Source organism: Diceros bicornis, chromosome 7 (genome assembly GCF_020826845.1).
Source record: "Diceros bicornis minor isolate mBicDic1 chromosome 7, mDicBic1.mat.cur, whole genome shotgun sequence".
NCBI lineage: Eukaryota > Metazoa > Chordata > Mammalia > Perissodactyla > Rhinocerotidae > Diceros > Diceros bicornis.
In genome coordinates this window covers 72,478,414-72,494,962 of record NC_080746.1, presented here as the reverse complement: position 1 = coordinate 72,494,962, position 16,549 = coordinate 72,478,414, and the positions used below count along the sequence as shown (strand labels likewise).

The 16,549-nt window shown below is 37.5% G+C and overlaps 1 protein-coding gene across 1 annotated transcript; it reads left to right on the top strand.

Moving 5' to 3' along the window:
• Positions 1-4,595: 4,595 nt before the first annotated feature.
• Positions 4,596-16,030, top strand: PSMA1 (proteasome 20S subunit alpha 1). Its single transcript, XM_058546033.1, has 10 exons — positions 4,596-4,678; positions 5,972-6,016; positions 6,288-6,389; positions 6,510-6,613; positions 8,550-8,638; positions 9,581-9,651; positions 9,772-9,901; positions 11,072-11,151; positions 14,214-14,324; positions 15,661-16,030. The coding sequence occupies exons 1-10, from the start codon at positions 4,676-4,678 to the stop codon at positions 15,715-15,717; spliced, it is 792 nt and encodes a 263-aa protein (XP_058402016.1). The 5' UTR covers positions 4,596-4,675; the 3' UTR covers positions 15,718-16,030.
• The last annotated feature ends 519 nt before the right edge of the window (positions 16,031-16,549 follow it).

The following is a 16,549-nucleotide window of genomic DNA, read 5'->3' as shown; positions in this document are numbered from 1 at the left end:
CACCAGAAGCCAGAGAGGAAGGGACCTTGCTGCTATAATCCATAAAGAGTGAAGTAGATCTACAGGGGCAATAGAGAATACCTAGTGCAGTGGCATTAAAGTGCAAACAATTTTACAATTTTACTATAAATATTTCCAAATTTAAAGATTTCTACTAGAAACACAGAGTTTTGGACTTCAATCTTTGGTACTATGCAATATACTTGGAATTGTTATCACTACTACTGCTGCTGTTAACTTTATTGAACACCTAGTTTGTGTGACACATTAAATATATATACAAAGGGAAATAGAACCCAGTCCCCATCCTCCAGGGGCTTATGATTTAATAGATGGAGACAACATGTAAACAAGTAAGTGCAATTTTGTTCTCTGTGTGTAGCAGGATGTTAAAATGGTACTCTTTCTATCTCTGTTTTGGCTGAGGCTCTAAGAAAGTAAAGCACCAACTATTCCCACATTCCACAGTAAAGTGGAAGACCACCAAAAGAAGAAATTGAATGAGGGGGGGTGCTGCTTTTGCAACTCAACTGTCTACCCACTTTTAAGTCAGAAAAAAATTGAAGATTTTGAGAGGGTTTTTGGTGTGGTATGTGTTGACATTGCTTTTTCCTCTCCTAAGGCCTAGGGAGAGGCTTTAATGGAACTTTGATAAATGACTTCTAGAGTTGGGGGTGGGTGTCGGTGGGGGGGTCATAGAGGATTAGCGTCTGGCTCATATCTGAGGAAATCATTCATTCAATCCTTATGTAGCTCTTATTAAGTACAGGCACTATTCTAGGCACAGGTGACTACAGCAGTAAACAAAATAAATGAAAAGCTCCTGCTTTCATGGAGCTAACATTCTAGTGAAACGTAGGCAGCAAGAAATTTTGACTGACTAACTGGAAAGATAAGTTTTAGATTTGGCCCAAGTCTACACTCCCAGAGGCGTGAGGCAAAGCCACTCTGTGGGTGTTTCTTTGGATTAGATACGGGCCACTGAAGGCAATCAAGTGGAAGCATGAGGAGATCTGCGGAGAACGAAGCTGGAGGTGTATACCACAGATGTTAGCAACTGACATTGAGCTAAAGGCCAGATGACATGTGTTTACCCAAGTGCAAGTGAGAGATTGCCAGTATTTGCTCATGGGGGTAAGGTGAGGATGGAGGTGTTTCCAAAGAATACATAAAGTAACAAGGGTCAAGTGTAAACACCTGCTAAGCTCAGAGAGCATCAACTCTTAATCACAGAACTGTACTAGCCAAGTTAAGAACACTCTTGCTCTTTCCTCTGTTTCAACTAGGGAGAAGTAAGGCAACCCAGCTGGTAGTTGTGGTGAGAGGGGGCGTTAGGGGAGAAATTTTAGGCAAGTACGTAGAGAGGAAGTCAAGCATTCCCCTTTTGCCGTGGTAGCAGGGTCAAGCTGGGGGAGGGAAGGGGCTTTGCCCCTAAAGTTTTTATTATTATATTGAACTTATTAATTACTGATCTGAGGCTGTTGAATTGACTAGTTAACTTTTTTTTTACTTGAATGTCAGAAGAGTCATGATATTTGTGCCATATTTCATCCAAGGATCAGGGAAAAATTAACTCCACAGGGTTTGTTTTAACTTGTGTTGGGAAAAGAGTGTTATTTGCAATCACACCCTACTCATTTGTTCAACACTCCAAACACAGTTGCTAAACAGAGTAACACAATGAGATTTACATGTCCACGGGAAAAAATTTTCAACTTGCCTTTTATTTAGAATTTATTTTTATTTGATTCTAAAAAAGTCTGATATAACTTACCAATGACCTTTAAATTAAAGAAGTAGTGCTACATTTGCTGACCCAGTCTTCCTAAAAAATATGTTTATTGATCAATTTTTCAGCTCCTGGTTAAGGACCAAAATGTATCCTGAGCCAAATTCCCAAAACATGAATAGAGGAGCTGAAAGTCATCTAAAATCTTTAGTAAGTGCTTAGGATCTTCCCTTTTGACAAAAAGGCCAAAAATGTCCCTTCTGATGGTTTACAAGAGGAGCTTTGAAAAGAGCCATTCTGAAGAGGCTAGCCAATCACTGTGAATGAAGGATATATCCCAAAGCCCCAGATATGTGCTTAGGAGATAATAATCAAAAGGACAGGTTTTAGAGTGAGAGATGCATCATTCTTTCATTCATTCATTCATTCAACCAATGTTTAGTGAGTGCCTACTATAATGTCAGGCTTTGTTCCAGGCACTAGGAATACTTCAGTAAATAAAAGTTGAAATTTCCTATCCTTGGATGTTTATGTGATTTTCTGTTACATAGTTACAATATCCCCACCCCCACCCCTCCACTTTTACTTGAGCTAGCTTCAGTGGGTTTATTTTCTTTGTATCCAACAGGCTCTTTCTATAAAAGTAACACAGTAATAAGAGGTTAACATCCCTAATGGCAGGGAGTTCCTACAAATCAGTGAGAAAATGATTAACACAATCATAAATTGAGAAAAGGAATGAAGTGGCAATTCACTAAAGTAACATAAACAGCCAAAACATATCTGAAAAGATTTTTTTACTAGTAATCAAAAAATACAAATAAAATTAAAGCAAGAGGTTTTTTCTCTTCCTGCCTATCAACTTGATAAAGGTAAAAAGTACTTTTACTATCCAGTATTGGTGAAGGTATAATGTGGACTCTCAGGCACTGTAGAAAATAAATTGATATAACTTTTTTTTTGCAATTTAGCCATATTTATCATAATTGTAAATTTGGGTTCCCTTTGAACATCAATTCTATTTCTATGAATTCATCATAAGGAGGTAATCAGGAAAGCATACAACATGTGTGCATGTACAAGAATATTCATTATAGTACTTTTATAACAGCAAAAACTTGGAAATAATCTAATTGCTCACCCATTGCTAAGTAAATTATTGTATTTCTACACAATGGAATACTAGGCAACTATTGAAAATAATACAGATCATTACTTATGGACATGAAAAGGTGGCCATAACCTTTTAAGTCTAGTATAAAACAGTCTAGTATGATTTTATTTGTAAAAAGAGTTATATATTTATTATACACAATGTGTGAGGCATTTGAATATATAGAGATATGTAGAAAAGAATGTTTACTATATAATCATTTTTAAAGGATCATTTATTAATCATTCATTCAACATTCATTCATTTAATAGTATTTATTAAGCACTTAATATGTGCTAGGCATTGCGCTAGGTGCTAGGAAACAAAAGAGAACAATCTGTTAATTTAAATCTGTTCATTTAATCCACTAAATTAACAGTGATTTTGAAAAATGACAACAACCAGTATTGGTGAATTTAGGGAGAAGAGCACTCTCATATACTACTGTTGAGAGTATAAATTGGTAAAACATTTCTGGAGGGCAATTTAGCACTTTTTATAAAAGCCTTAGAAATATCCATTTCATTTGACCCTAAAATTCTATGTTTAGGAGTTTATTCTAAAGAAAGGAGTATAGATGTACACAAAAAAATATATCAAGCAGGGATGGGGGAACCTAAATATTAAACAATAGGGATTTGGTTAAATAAAATATCATATGTTCATAACGCAGAATACTAGGGAGTCATGTTTAACCTGGAAAATGTTTAACATGAAAAAATGTCCAAAATATATAACCGAAAAGGTTTAAAAAGAGTGAGATACTAAAGTGCTCGGAACTTGAGCAAATCACTTAAGTGATCTGGGTCTCTTATTTCATCTGCAAAACTTAGATCTTTAAGGACGCTTTCAACTCTTACCTTTCCGGCGTCTAGTTACTCATCCTTTCTTCTTTGTAAAGAAAATAAGTCATTGGCAGTAGGTAGATATTAGGTGGGCAGCTGTTTGCAGAGTGTCCTAAACTATTTCATTTGGGACTTACTAAAAGACACTCTCAAAAGAGAAAATGCGTGTTTCAGAAGAAAATGTCAACTTTTTTCCTTAGTAGCCTAGTATATCAGGCATCGTGCTTGGTTTTGAGGGCACAGAAAGACATTAGTGCCCTCAAAGAGTTAAGTCTGGTGGGGGGAAACCAATAATAGCGATAAACAGTGATCAACGACAGCAAAGCCCTGAAAGATGAGTTCTCCAGGGAGTGGGTGAAAGGATTTCAAAGTAGAAAGAAAAGCATGTGCACAAACAAGATACTCAAGGAAGGGTATGGCTGACACACAGAAACGGTCCATTATTTTGTAGCTTTTCTTGCGGTCTCCTTCTTCTCACAGACACACAACACGCCAAATCTCTGTGGACGCCGAATGAGAGGGTGAGCGGCCAGTCCGTCACCCAGAGTCGCAGCTGTCGTCTCGAGCGATTTCAGGCGGATCCGGCTGAGTCGGTGAAAACTGGCGGGAATCTGCAACACACGGGTAATTTCTCCGAGGATCCAAAAGGGTGACTTGATAGTGGCCGCTCCGCAGCTCTTAGCCCTAGCGGGCACTCCTGGTCCAAGCTTTCCCGCCAATATCAGTTCCTCCATCTTCCGGGGCCCCGCCCACTATCGAGACGGCCGAGAACTTGGAGGGCGGGGGAGCACTGAAAGCCTATCGATATTTCTGGAATAGACTGCTCTGGCCTGCGCCGCCGCCGTCAAAATCCCGCAGACTTCTCAGTAGATCGCCGAGCGGTAGTTTCGGCGGTGCTCCTCGATCCGCAGCTTTGCAGGAGGTGGCAGTCAGGCCCGCGCCGGAGCCATGGTGCGTCGGATTCCGAGCCCAGGCAGGGTTGGGGCAGAGGTCCGCTGACTGGGGGATGGCGAGCCGTCTCTCCTGTCATTCTTAGAGCGGCCCGGGGCCACGGGGCATGGGAACCTCAGCCGACGGGAGGGTTCCGGCAGTGATTCAGCATCTCTGGCCTGGCCGGGAGAGGGGCGGTCGGTAGTCGGTGCGGCCTTTCCCCGGGCTTGTTTCCCTTTCCACCGGGCCTCGGACACCACGTTCTTGGTGTACTAGCGGAGTTCGTTCCTTCAGTGGAGTACGTTCTGAGCGGTCCAGAGTGACCCCTCGTGCTCAGTGTGGGAGAGAGGGGAGAAAATGGGGACTTGACTTAAGAGGCCTCCCTGTACTGCCAAGTGCGGACCCAGGGGTTGGGTTCCTGGACCGCGTCCATTTACCTGGTGGGCTTGTCTGATATCTCTCTCCTCCAGAGCTCGATCAGAAAAGGCCGTTTTCAGTCACTTTGTCCAGTCACCTGGTTTTACAGATGAGTAAACCGAGGCTGAGAAAAGTAATGGAATGAGGATTACAGTCTAGGGCTCAGGGCTTCCTGTCCTATGTCTACCTTTCCAGCACCTCAGCTTTCTCATCCCCATGGTCATTCTCCCAAGTACTGTGCTGGAGACTTGTTTTAATGTGGTCACTAAAGCAGTAACGGTTCTGTCTTATAGTATTTGTGTCCACCTCTAACTTCCTGAGGATATTCTTGTGTTTATTCATTCAATATGAATGTTTATACAAGGCACTGTTTTAAGTGCAGTGAGGGTTCAAAGATAAATCAGACATGTCCCTAATCATAATATACGGTAAAAAGGAACATGTAGATAAAGAACTGGTGGGAGTATGCGTTGGATTTTGGGAGAAAAGATGGAGAAGACTTAAAGAGATAGATATTTGAGCTAGTTTAAGGAAAGAGAATGCTTTTGACCATTTATTAGGGCCCAGTCTAAAGGAAAAGCATAAGCAAAGAACGGAAGGACAGTTGATGCAAATGAACTTCAGTAACTGCACCCAAAAGGAGTGCTGTGAACACTGGTAGAATTGGCAGTGGGAAGATAGGTGCCATTTAGATCTGCCCCCCACCATTAGCTCATGGTAAATGTAGCATTGGCTTGCAACTGAGTGCAGTAGTAATCTTCAGTGAGGTTGCATTAACAGCTTTGCATTAATATTGAGTGGAAACAGATGGGAGACCATTTTTTAATGATAGAGCTTGCTAAGATTTGGAATTTGTAATGCTCTTGTATTAATGGGTCTTTTTTCTTTTACTTTCAGTTTCGCAACCAGTATGACAACGATGTCACTGTTTGGAGCCCTCAGGTAAAATAATGTTTTATACTACTTCTATGAAGTAGCTTTTGGTAGCTGCAGTGTGTTTATAAATTCATGACATTGTAGGTTGGGAGAAAATGAAATATAACTGTTTTAGACATTCCTGGAACCTAAATTTATCATTAAAGTAAGTTTCCTACTTAAAAAAAAAATCATTTGAGATTTAACTATGCTCACCTGAGATTTGGGAACTCTAACTTTAAATATATAAAAGCGTCTTATAAGATGACTCTAAGATGTGTGGTTTTTTTCTCTTTAGGGCAGGATTCATCAAATTGAATATGCAATGGAAGCTGTCAAACAGGGTTCAGCCACAGTTGGTCTGAAATCGAAAACTCATGCAGTGTTGGTTGCATTGAAGGTAAGTAAAGCAATAAATATATCTTCCTCCTTTAGAAAACAGAACTATCAAATGTAAGTTTCACTGTATAGATAATAAAATTGTAAACTTGTTTTTGTGTTTTATGACATCTCTATTTAGAGAGCACAGTCAGAGCTTGCAGCTCATCAGAAAAAAATTCTCCATGTTGACAACCATATTGGTATCTCAATTGCGGGACTTACTGCTGATGCTAGACTGCTGTGGTGAGTATGATCATGAAAAACAAAAGAAATACCCTTTTTGATTCGTAATTGATTACATTTCTTGAAAAGATCCAGATAAGATATTTTAGGAAGCTGACTGCCAGAGTGTTTGTAAGTTAAGCTTGTGAATACGTTAGTGGATTTGGGGACAGTTACTAAGTATTCCATTTCTTGATCCCTGTCGTAACTAATAGAATTGACTGTATTAATATTAAAGCTTTTAGGAAGTCACTGAATAATACTTGTTAACTCACTATATATTGTTTGAGACAATGTTATGTCTAAGAAGAGCTTGACATTTTTGTCTGGTTTCTAAGGATCAGCCGAACTACCTTTGCGTTCTTTAATATGCCAGTATTTATTAGACATTTATTTTTCATAAAGCACAGTACTAGATACTGCAGGATATACAAAGGTGAATCAGACATAGATCTTGTCTTCTAGGAACTCAAAATCTAGTAGCGTATCTATAATACAAAGTAGAAAGTGGAGAGTAACAGGTAGATTTCTGTGAGAGGCCAGAGGAGATAGAGATTATTTCTGGTTGAGAGGCGGTGTATAAATGAAGAACTGGGGCTTTGAAATCATGCAGATTGAGTTTAGTTCCCACTTTCACCACTTAGTATCTGAGATTGGGCTAGTTACTTAAACTCTCAATTTTTCTAGTATTTTTCTGTTTCAAGGTCATTGTTAAATAGCCTAACACATAGAGCACTTAACATAGTGCCTTTCAGGTAATATATGAGTGTGTGTGTTGGGAAGTGGGAGGTCATTTGCCAAAATTAATCTCTTAAAGTCTGTGATTTCATTAGGGAAGAAAGAATATAAACACTAAGGACAAGTAGTAAAGCTAATGTTTAAGATTTTCAAGTTATCTAGCAAGCCTCCTGCTGTCTTAGGTCAGCAATATAGTGACAGCATTATCGGTTTCTGTCAGCTCTTGAAAATGTAAAATATGTTGCATTGTCAAACGTTTTATTTAACCCAGTTTCTCTAAAATATTGCCATGTTAACATGTAATCAATATAAAAACCTTATTGATGAGATATTTTACATTATTTTTTGTAATAAATCTTTGAAATTTCATGTGTATTTTGTGCTTACAGTACATCTCAATTCAGACTAGCCACTTTTTCACTGCTCCCTAGTCACATGTAATTAGTAGCTGCCATATTGGGCAATGCAGTTTTAGACAGCCTTGGGAAATGGACTTAAATAAAATTTCTGAACAAATAGGTTGGTTCTTGCAGTCACCAGTTGATCGTCAGACGTGATATACACATAAACGGGACAAAGCAACATGGAAAGAAAGGCGCATATTCATTTCTTGTTGTTTATTCTTTTGTCTTTAATAGTTACGCATGAATTCCCTTTGCCCCAATATTATACTTGCTTGAGTCTTGCCAGGTTTAACAGTGAGACTCAATAGTCTAGTGTCCAGTATCTCTCTAGAGTGCTGCTTATGGATAGAAGTAACATTGGCAAGAATACGTAACAATGTCTTAGTATGGATTCTATTTCTTGCAGTTGCTCTATTGGGGAAATTTTAGTTAGCTCTCAAGAAAACAGCAAAGTAATTACTCTTTTTGCTGGTTCAACACCTAGAATTAAGACATCTTATTGACAGTGGGAAGGATAAGAGCAGAGAGGTTGTTCTTTTTCTCTTGCTCAGCCTTCTCTTCTCTATTCTATAAAGTGCTCTGAGACAAAGCTTATGTAGAGCTGAGGAATATTTTAGTCTTTTTTTAAAAACCTCAAGTAGCCCCAGAGTTTAGTATAAAAATGCATCCTTGTGGCCATGTCTTTCTGGTTCCCTTATATGGATATAATCCATGTAAATGTCTGGAAGAAAGCAAAAAGAAATCAAACTTCTTTATTTAGATTGGAATAACTCTCTATGATTTGAAATTACTAATTTTTCTTGTTTCTTTTTTAGTAATTTTATGCGCCAGGAGTGTTTGGATTCTCGATTTGTATTTGACAGACCTCTTCCTGTGTCTCGTCTTGTATCTCTAATTGGAAGCAGTATCCTTTTTATGTTAGCATTTATGGACATAAACTTTAAAGAGTTTTAATACTTAATCCTTATGTTACTTAGGAATATGATAATACATTAACATAGGTAGGATTGTGAAAACTTTGGCAGTCACTTTTCAGGAACAGAATGTTTAAAATGTAGAAGGAGAGCGTGGGGAGTTTTCCCATGAAAGAAGGGGTTCTAAATAAGGAATTGTGTTGGTCTTTCATAAGCCCTTGTAAGCAATTGATATTTTCCAGGCTTAGATAAGCCCAATTTCAGGGAAACTATCCAAGCATCATTTTTAGAGGAGATTTAAAGTTCTTTATTGGTGGTTCTAGATGTCTTCAAAAATCGTAGACCCCTTATATTCAAAACAAATGAGATTTTCTACATGAAAGGAGATCATTTAGCTAGCACTCATTCTTGGGTTTGGTGGATAGTCAAACATTTATTAATATTAGGCCAAGAAATATTACTCTGTTTTATTTTCTTCTTTCTGTGGTGGATTACACAGCAATTAAGAAACCAGAACTTAGAAGATAAAAACAACAGCAACAACAAACACATAGAGATTAGATTGGTGGTTACCAGAGGGGAAGCAGGGAGGGAGGAGGGTTGAAGGGGTGGCTGGGCACATGTGTGTGGTAATGGATGATGTTTAGTCTTTGGGTGGTGAACACAGTGGAGTCTACACAGAAATTGAAATATGATGTACACCTGAAATTTATATAATGTTCTAAACCAATGTTACCTCAATAAAAAATAAAAATAAAAAAAAGGGCAATAAGTCATTATATGTGATCTGAAAATAAACATACTTTTTATTACTTTAAAATAAAATCTCATTTCAGATCTAAAAAACCACCAGAACTCTTTGTTAATGTTTAATTAGAAAATAAAGATACTACTTTATTCCTTGTTAGAATAGGCTCTTTAACTAGTTTAAGAGACCCAGATACCAACGCAACGATATGGCCGGAGACCATATGGTGTTGGGCTGCTTATTGCTGGTTATGATGTAAGTTCATTGAGTATTGTTATATTTTAATGACTTTGAAAAGCTGACTAGAAATTTCTAATTTTTAGCTCAACTATATACAAGAATTATGTTGTGTATTTTTTTTTTTTATATTTGTAGGATATGGGTCCTCACATTTTCCAAACCTGTCCTTCTGCTAACTATTTTGACTGCAGAGCTATGTCCATTGGAGCCCGTTCTCAATCAGCTCGTACTTACTTGGAGAGACATATGTCTGAGTTTATGGAGTGTAAGTGATATATTTTTTTTTGCCCCTTCCAGTCTTTCCATTGTGAATAAACACAGTATTCCACATGAAGAAAACTATCAGTCTTCTTCCACATGAAGAAAACTTTTTAAAAAATTAAGCCCACGAAGTGTTTATTATTTCTGTCACACATATTGGTTTTTACCTCTTCTGGCTACCATAGTAGTTTCAGTCACCAGTAGAACTTTTTCAAAATACAAATATATGTCCCCAACCTTGAAGATTCTTGATTCCGTTGGTCTGAAGTGTGCCCCAGCCAGAGTTGAGAACCACTGTACTAGCTGCCAATTGTAAGTTTTGTTTACAACTTTCAGTTTTCTATGATTCTGTTCTTATTTTTAGCCAGACTTTTCTACATTAAGTAGTCCATAAACAAGTAAAAAGTCCATGTAGCTGTGGGAAAGAAAGGTAAAAGATGTAAGATGTGATGATAGGGCAGGTTGTCAAGTGCTTTGTTTATGCAAGGGTCTTGGATTTTAACATATGCTTTTTATGCGTCTGTTGAGGTCATCATGTGTTTTTTTCCCCTTCATTGTGTTGTGGTGTATTGCACTGATTGATCTTTGAATGTTAAACCAGCTTTGTACTCCTGGGATAAATCCCTCCTGGTCATGGTGTATAATATAAACTATATATGAATATTTATATAAACATATAAATGTTGGTGGATTTGGTTTACTGGTAATTTTTTGAGGTTTTTTGTGTCTATGTTCGTAAGAGATATTGATCTTTAGTTTTATTTTCTTGTCAATGCCTTTGTATAGTTTTGGTATCAGGGTAGTACTGGCCACATAAAAAGAGTTGGAGACTCCTTTTATAAAGAGCAAATACAGCAACTAGCATTCCACAGAATACATTCTACAAAACTTTGAGCTGTATCATTTGTGAATCAGGAATTTGATTAACAGCATAAGAAAAGGTCAAATTTAGTAACAAAAATCATACATCCTCTCATTAAATAAAATAATAGTTACCAATGTTATTGATTATTATTAAAAGATTATATGGCTAACTGTTAAATTTTTGGCTGTTTTTATTTTGATATATTTAGCGTGTGACAAAACCGTGATTTCAGACCATTAGACCTGACAAATAAAAGAAGCCTAGCATGAAGATGAAGTTAAGAAATAATTGTTAATTTATTACCTATAGGCAGTTTGAATGAACTGGTTAAGCATGGTCTGCGTGCCTTACGAGAGACACTTCCTGCCGAACAGGACCTAACTACAAAGGTAAATACCACGTTTTCCAATTGTAGATGTTAACATTTCAGTTTAATCACTCACTGCATAAATGTAAGTAATAGTGGAATGTATACTTAGAGTTCTTTGATTTGGGAGATGGTTGCCTTGCCTCATTCTTTCTCTTTAAGCTATTTACTAAGTGACTGGATTTTGAAGTGATTTTTAAACATTTCTTTTTGGTATAAAGCAATAAAACCAGTAAGTCTGATGTAGAGTGTCTGATGTAGGAATATCTTCGTATTATTAATTCAGTTAACAAGTACATGTATTGAGCACCTACCATGTGCAGGCTCTAGGCACTGAGAATAGTAAACACAGCAGACATCTTGGCCTTCATGGAATATACTTCCAAGTGGGGAGAGGTAGACAATATACCTATAAGTAAATTATATAGTATATTAAAAGGTGATAAATGCTGTAGAGAAAATAAAACATATTCATAGGAGAGAGAATGACCAATTGGGTATAGGAAGGATTTGTGGCGAGTGTAATTTAAAATAGAGTATTCAAGGATGGCCTCACTGAGAAAGTGAAATTTGAGGAAAAGTAAGTGAGCCATGCAGGTGTCTAGAGCAAGATTATTCCAGGGAATACAAATGCAAGGGGCTTGAGTCCAGAATGTTCCTAGTATTCAAAGCAAGTCATTGGAGTCAGTGATCAAGAGGAAGAGAAGGAATGAAGTCTGAGAGGTAATGGAGGCAAGATTGTGTATGTCCTAGAAACCTCTGTAGGTACTTTGGATTTTACTGTGAGCAGGCTGTTAGAGTTTGAGCAGAGGAATAACCATGATTTGATTTAGGGTTTAAAGGAGTCACTCTGGTTGCCATCTTGAGAATAGATTGTAGTGGAGCCTAGGTGGAAAGAGTTTTAAGGCTGTTACAGTAATTCAGGTGAGAGATTGTGGTGGATTAGAGCAGAGTCATAGAGTTGGAGACCATGAGAAGTGGTTTAGTTTTGGGTATGTTTTGAAATTAGAGCCAGAAAGGTTTGCTAACAAATTGCTTGTGAGGGTGTGAGAAACAACAACAACAAAAGAGGATGTCTTCAAGGTTTTTGGCCTGATTAAAGAAAGGAGAGATTTATGATTTACTGAGATGGATAAGACAGTTGCAGGAACAGGTTTTGGGGTAGGGGTTGTGGAGGAAGATCAGGCAGTCAATTTAGGACATATAAAATTTGAAATGCCTGTTGTTTGTCCATTTGGCTATATAGACTAAGCAGTTATCAGATGTGTACCCCCTGGAGTTTGGTAGAGAATGGTCAAGCCTAGAATTACAAATTTTGGAGTCTTTATGTAGAAATGGCTCTTAGAGGCTGGACTGGATGAGGTTGCTAAAGGAATTGAATAGTTAGACAAGAGGTTTCAGGACTGGGCCAAGGGCACTCGAACCTTTAGAGATTGGAAGGTGAGTAGGTATCAGCAAAAATGACTGAGAAAGATGGCCAGGGAGGTAGGAGGGAAACTTGGAAAATGAGGCATCCTTAAAAGCGGATTAAGAAACTGTTTCAAGGAGAAGGGAATGAAAAATTACTCATAGATCAAGGAAGATGTGGATTGAGAGTTAACCATTAGATTAGCAATGATGTCACTGGGGACTTGACTAGACAATCTTAATGGAATGGTGGGGCAAAGGCCTGATAGGAATGGGATCAGGAGAGAATGGAAGAAGAGGAATTGGAAACTGCTCTTTGGAGGAGATTTTCTGTTGTGGGTCCAGAGAAATAGAGTAGTGGCTGAAAGAGAATATAGTTATTGTTTTGGTTTTTTAAGATGGGAGAAATTACAGCATGTTTGCTGCTGTATTATGAAAATAATCCGGTATAAAGGGAAACATTTATGTAGGAGAAATATGAGAAACTGGTGGACCAATGTCCTTGAACAGTATACAGGTGGAAAGACAGGCCTTAGAGAGGAAATTAGACTATTCATTCACAGTAACAGGAAGAGATAGAGTCTAGGGACATAGATGCAGGAAAGAGTGGATGCTGTGGGAGCTTGTGAATGTTCTCTTCTAATGGCTTCTATTTTCTCAGTGAAATAGGAGCAAGGTTGTCAGCTTCAAGGAGAATGGAGAATGTTAGAAAGAGTTTTCTGGGAAAAGGAGAGATTGAATGATCTAGAGACCCATATAATACAATGCAGGAATTACTACAGGCCTTGAGGTTAATGATCATTAATTAAAGTGAGATCAGTCAGCATATTATAAATCCATTTTGTTACAGTGATTGGATAATTATTATTTAATACGTATGTGAAGACAATAGCCTGCATAATCTTTTTCAAATAATTTTTCTTATTATAATAAATATTCTTTCAAAGAAAGTTAGGAAAGTACATTAAATTGTTTTTATTTGTTTAAAATATCTATAATGTTGTCACTCCAAAATGACTATCTTAAATTTTGGGTATAGAATTAACTGTTGACATTTATAATTTGGAAAGTTTGCTCAGGTATCTGGCTTCCTGATTTCATATTTTTATTGAATCATAGAGAATGGCCTGTATATCCTTATGCCTCAAATTTTCACTAAAATTTTAATCTTACAGGAGCTATTTTGCACTGGTTAGCATTCACTGAACATTTTAAGAATTGCTCTTCAATATTTCCACGTAGAACATAGTTCTAGGCCCCTACCAAATGTAACACTTTAGAACCCCAAATTTATTCTGTTTCCTTGTTAAGAACCATTGTGTCCTATACAAGAAACAAATTTGATTATTTCTTACGAGTTAGGCTTACTTCCTAGCTAAGTGGTTCGCTCCCTCACGCTGGTCTGCAGCCCATTCCCATTACGAGCCAAGTTGCAAATTTCTAGGTGACATAGACCTTTGGGGTTACTCATGATTACCAAAAGTGAATATTAAATCTGCAAATTACAGGGATGTACTAGTTTTCTTCTTTCTTTTTTCCCTACACGTAAGTATTTTTTGAGTCTTATTCAAATGCTATATAAATTTTTATTCTGCTTTTTTCACCCAACATTTTATCATAAGCATTTTTCCAGCCTAAATTCTCTTGATTTTTTATTTTTACCTTCTTTCTCCTCAGAATGTTTCCATTGGAATTGTTGGTAAAGACCTGGAGTTTACAATTTATGATGATGATGACGTGTCTCCATTCCTGGAAGGTCTTGAAGAAAGACCACAGAGAAAGGCACAGGTATATAACTAATCATAACACAAGAGGCTTTAATTCTATTGTAAACTGCTGTTCCTTCCACAACTGTGTAAACCTACCATTTTTGTCTTTAATTATTGAGATAGGGTCATAATTCAAATGGCAGTAGGAAAACTAAGAACTGACAGAAGTAAAATACTGAGGGGGCAGTGATCTCCATAAACAAAAAGAGTTGATGGTTTGGTTATATATTGCTGTTTCTCATGATTCTGTGGGTTGACTGGGGCTCAGCTTGATGGCTCTTTTGCTGATTTCCCTTGGGATCTCTCAAACAGTGCAGTCAGTTGAGGGGGTGGGGCTGGAACATCCAAAATGGCTTTCTCACATGTCTTCTTTACTCACACTTTCTAGGTATCTTAGAGGGATAGCTAGAAGGCTGGGACCTCTGCTAGGATCGCTGGGCCTCTGTCCATGTGCTCTCAGGGCCTCTCCTTCACCAGGGTCTCTCTAGCAGGGTAGCATCTCGGACCTCATGCAAGTTCAGAAGCTCAAAAGTGAAAGCTGCCAGACATTCTTAAGGCTGAGGCCCAGGACTGGCACAGCATCACTTATGCACTTTCTGTTGGTTGAAGCAAGTCATAGGGCCAACCAAGATTCTATAGGAGTGGGGACTGAGAAAGTTTGTTGGAGACCAGCTTTGGAAACTAAGTTGGCTCTTCACAAATAGTGAGAAAAGTGTCAAGAAATGTTGGTGAATCTCAGGTTGAATACTGGTCTTTTTTGTTGGGTGTTTAGAATACACATTTGCTATTTAAAGATGGTTATTTGATAGCTGTGTAATTGAAAACAAAGTGTCCTATATAGAAATTTCTTCTGCAGCATGAATTTTTTTTTTCAACTTGAAAAGGATATTGTTGATAATATTTGGAGGAGCAAGATTTGCATTATTTAAACTGATGTTGGTAAGAACCAGCACTGTTGGGAAGAATGTAGTGCAGTGCTATGCAGCTGGTTTGTTTGATTGTATTTTTGCTGTGTTTATTAGTGCTAAAGAGGAAAAGAATGTCTAAAATGTGCCGATTGTATTTTAAGGCTAGTAGTAATAAAAGGAAGGCCTTTATTCTTGAGCAAGACAAAGTATGATAAAATGCTGGAATTGTTCAGTGATGCTTAGGTTTTCAGAACTGTAAAATTATATCTATTCAAAAAAAACCTTTTTTCAGAAATCTTAACAGGGCAATGAACTAAAATTGAGTATCCAAAATATCTCCTAACCCCTTTCCCTTGTAAGTATTTTTATAATGTAGTATTTGTGATTAGAAGTATGTATTGGTCAAATGTTCTTTTTACATATTTTCTTTTTTCTTCCCCTCTTAAGCCGGCTCAACCTGCTGATGAACCTGCAGAAAAGGCTGATGAACCAATGGAACATTAAGAGATAAACCAGTCTATATGTGTATTATAAAATATGTAAGAATGCAGGAACATGTACTGATGACAATAATCTATACTTTGAACCAAAAGATGCAGAGTGGTGTAATGGTATGTTTTAAGAATCAGTCCAGATGTGAGTTTTTTCCAAGCAACTTCAATGAAACTATATAATGGGATGCATTTTTCTTTGAAAGGGTCTATATAATCATTTTCTAGAAAGTATAGTTATCTCTACTAATGTTTTTATATGAAGAACATAGTGTCTTTGTGGTTTTAAAGACAACTGTGAAATAAAATTGTTTTACCTGCTGGTGTATTGGGTTTTTGTTTGTTTTTTAAGTAGCTTCAACTGTAAATAGTAGTCTGAGATTACAACTGTTCATTTGCCATATTTGCCAAATGAAATTTCCTTATTTTTAGTGATGGAGAAAAATATTACCTCTTATCTATCACAGCCTTATACTAGTTCTCCAATGTATGGACTGGCTGCGTGAGAATCCATGGAGATTTGGTTCAGAATACAAATTTCAGGGTTCAACCTGGAGGTTCTGGTTAAAACCTAAGAAACCACCACTTCCCAACAATAGTAATAGCAAGATTATTAACATATGAACAGTTTTTCTTTCCAACCAGCAGATGGCAGTAGTGATAGCTCTGGTCTCAGTATAGGGAACTTCTGCAAAAATAACAAAAGGGAAATTTTAATCCCAAACCATCATTTCCTCTTATTCTGCCCAGCCCCACTCCAGCATAATTTTGAGGCTGCCTTCCATTATTCCTGTGAGCTGTGTACACAGATAGTACAGAACCATCTTTATCTTAGACCATGCAAA

Excerpts from the sequence above, each read along its gene's own strand:
- PSMA1 (XM_058546033.1), top strand. Across the intron at positions 6,614-8,549 it reads GCTGATGCTAGACTGCTGTG|TAATTTTATGCGCCAGGAGT; the intron begins GTGAGTATGATC and ends TTTCTTTTTTAG. Across the intron at positions 8,639-9,580 it reads TGTATCTCTAATTGGAAGCA|AGACCCAGATACCAACGCAA; the intron begins GTATCCTTTTTA and ends AACTAGTTTAAG.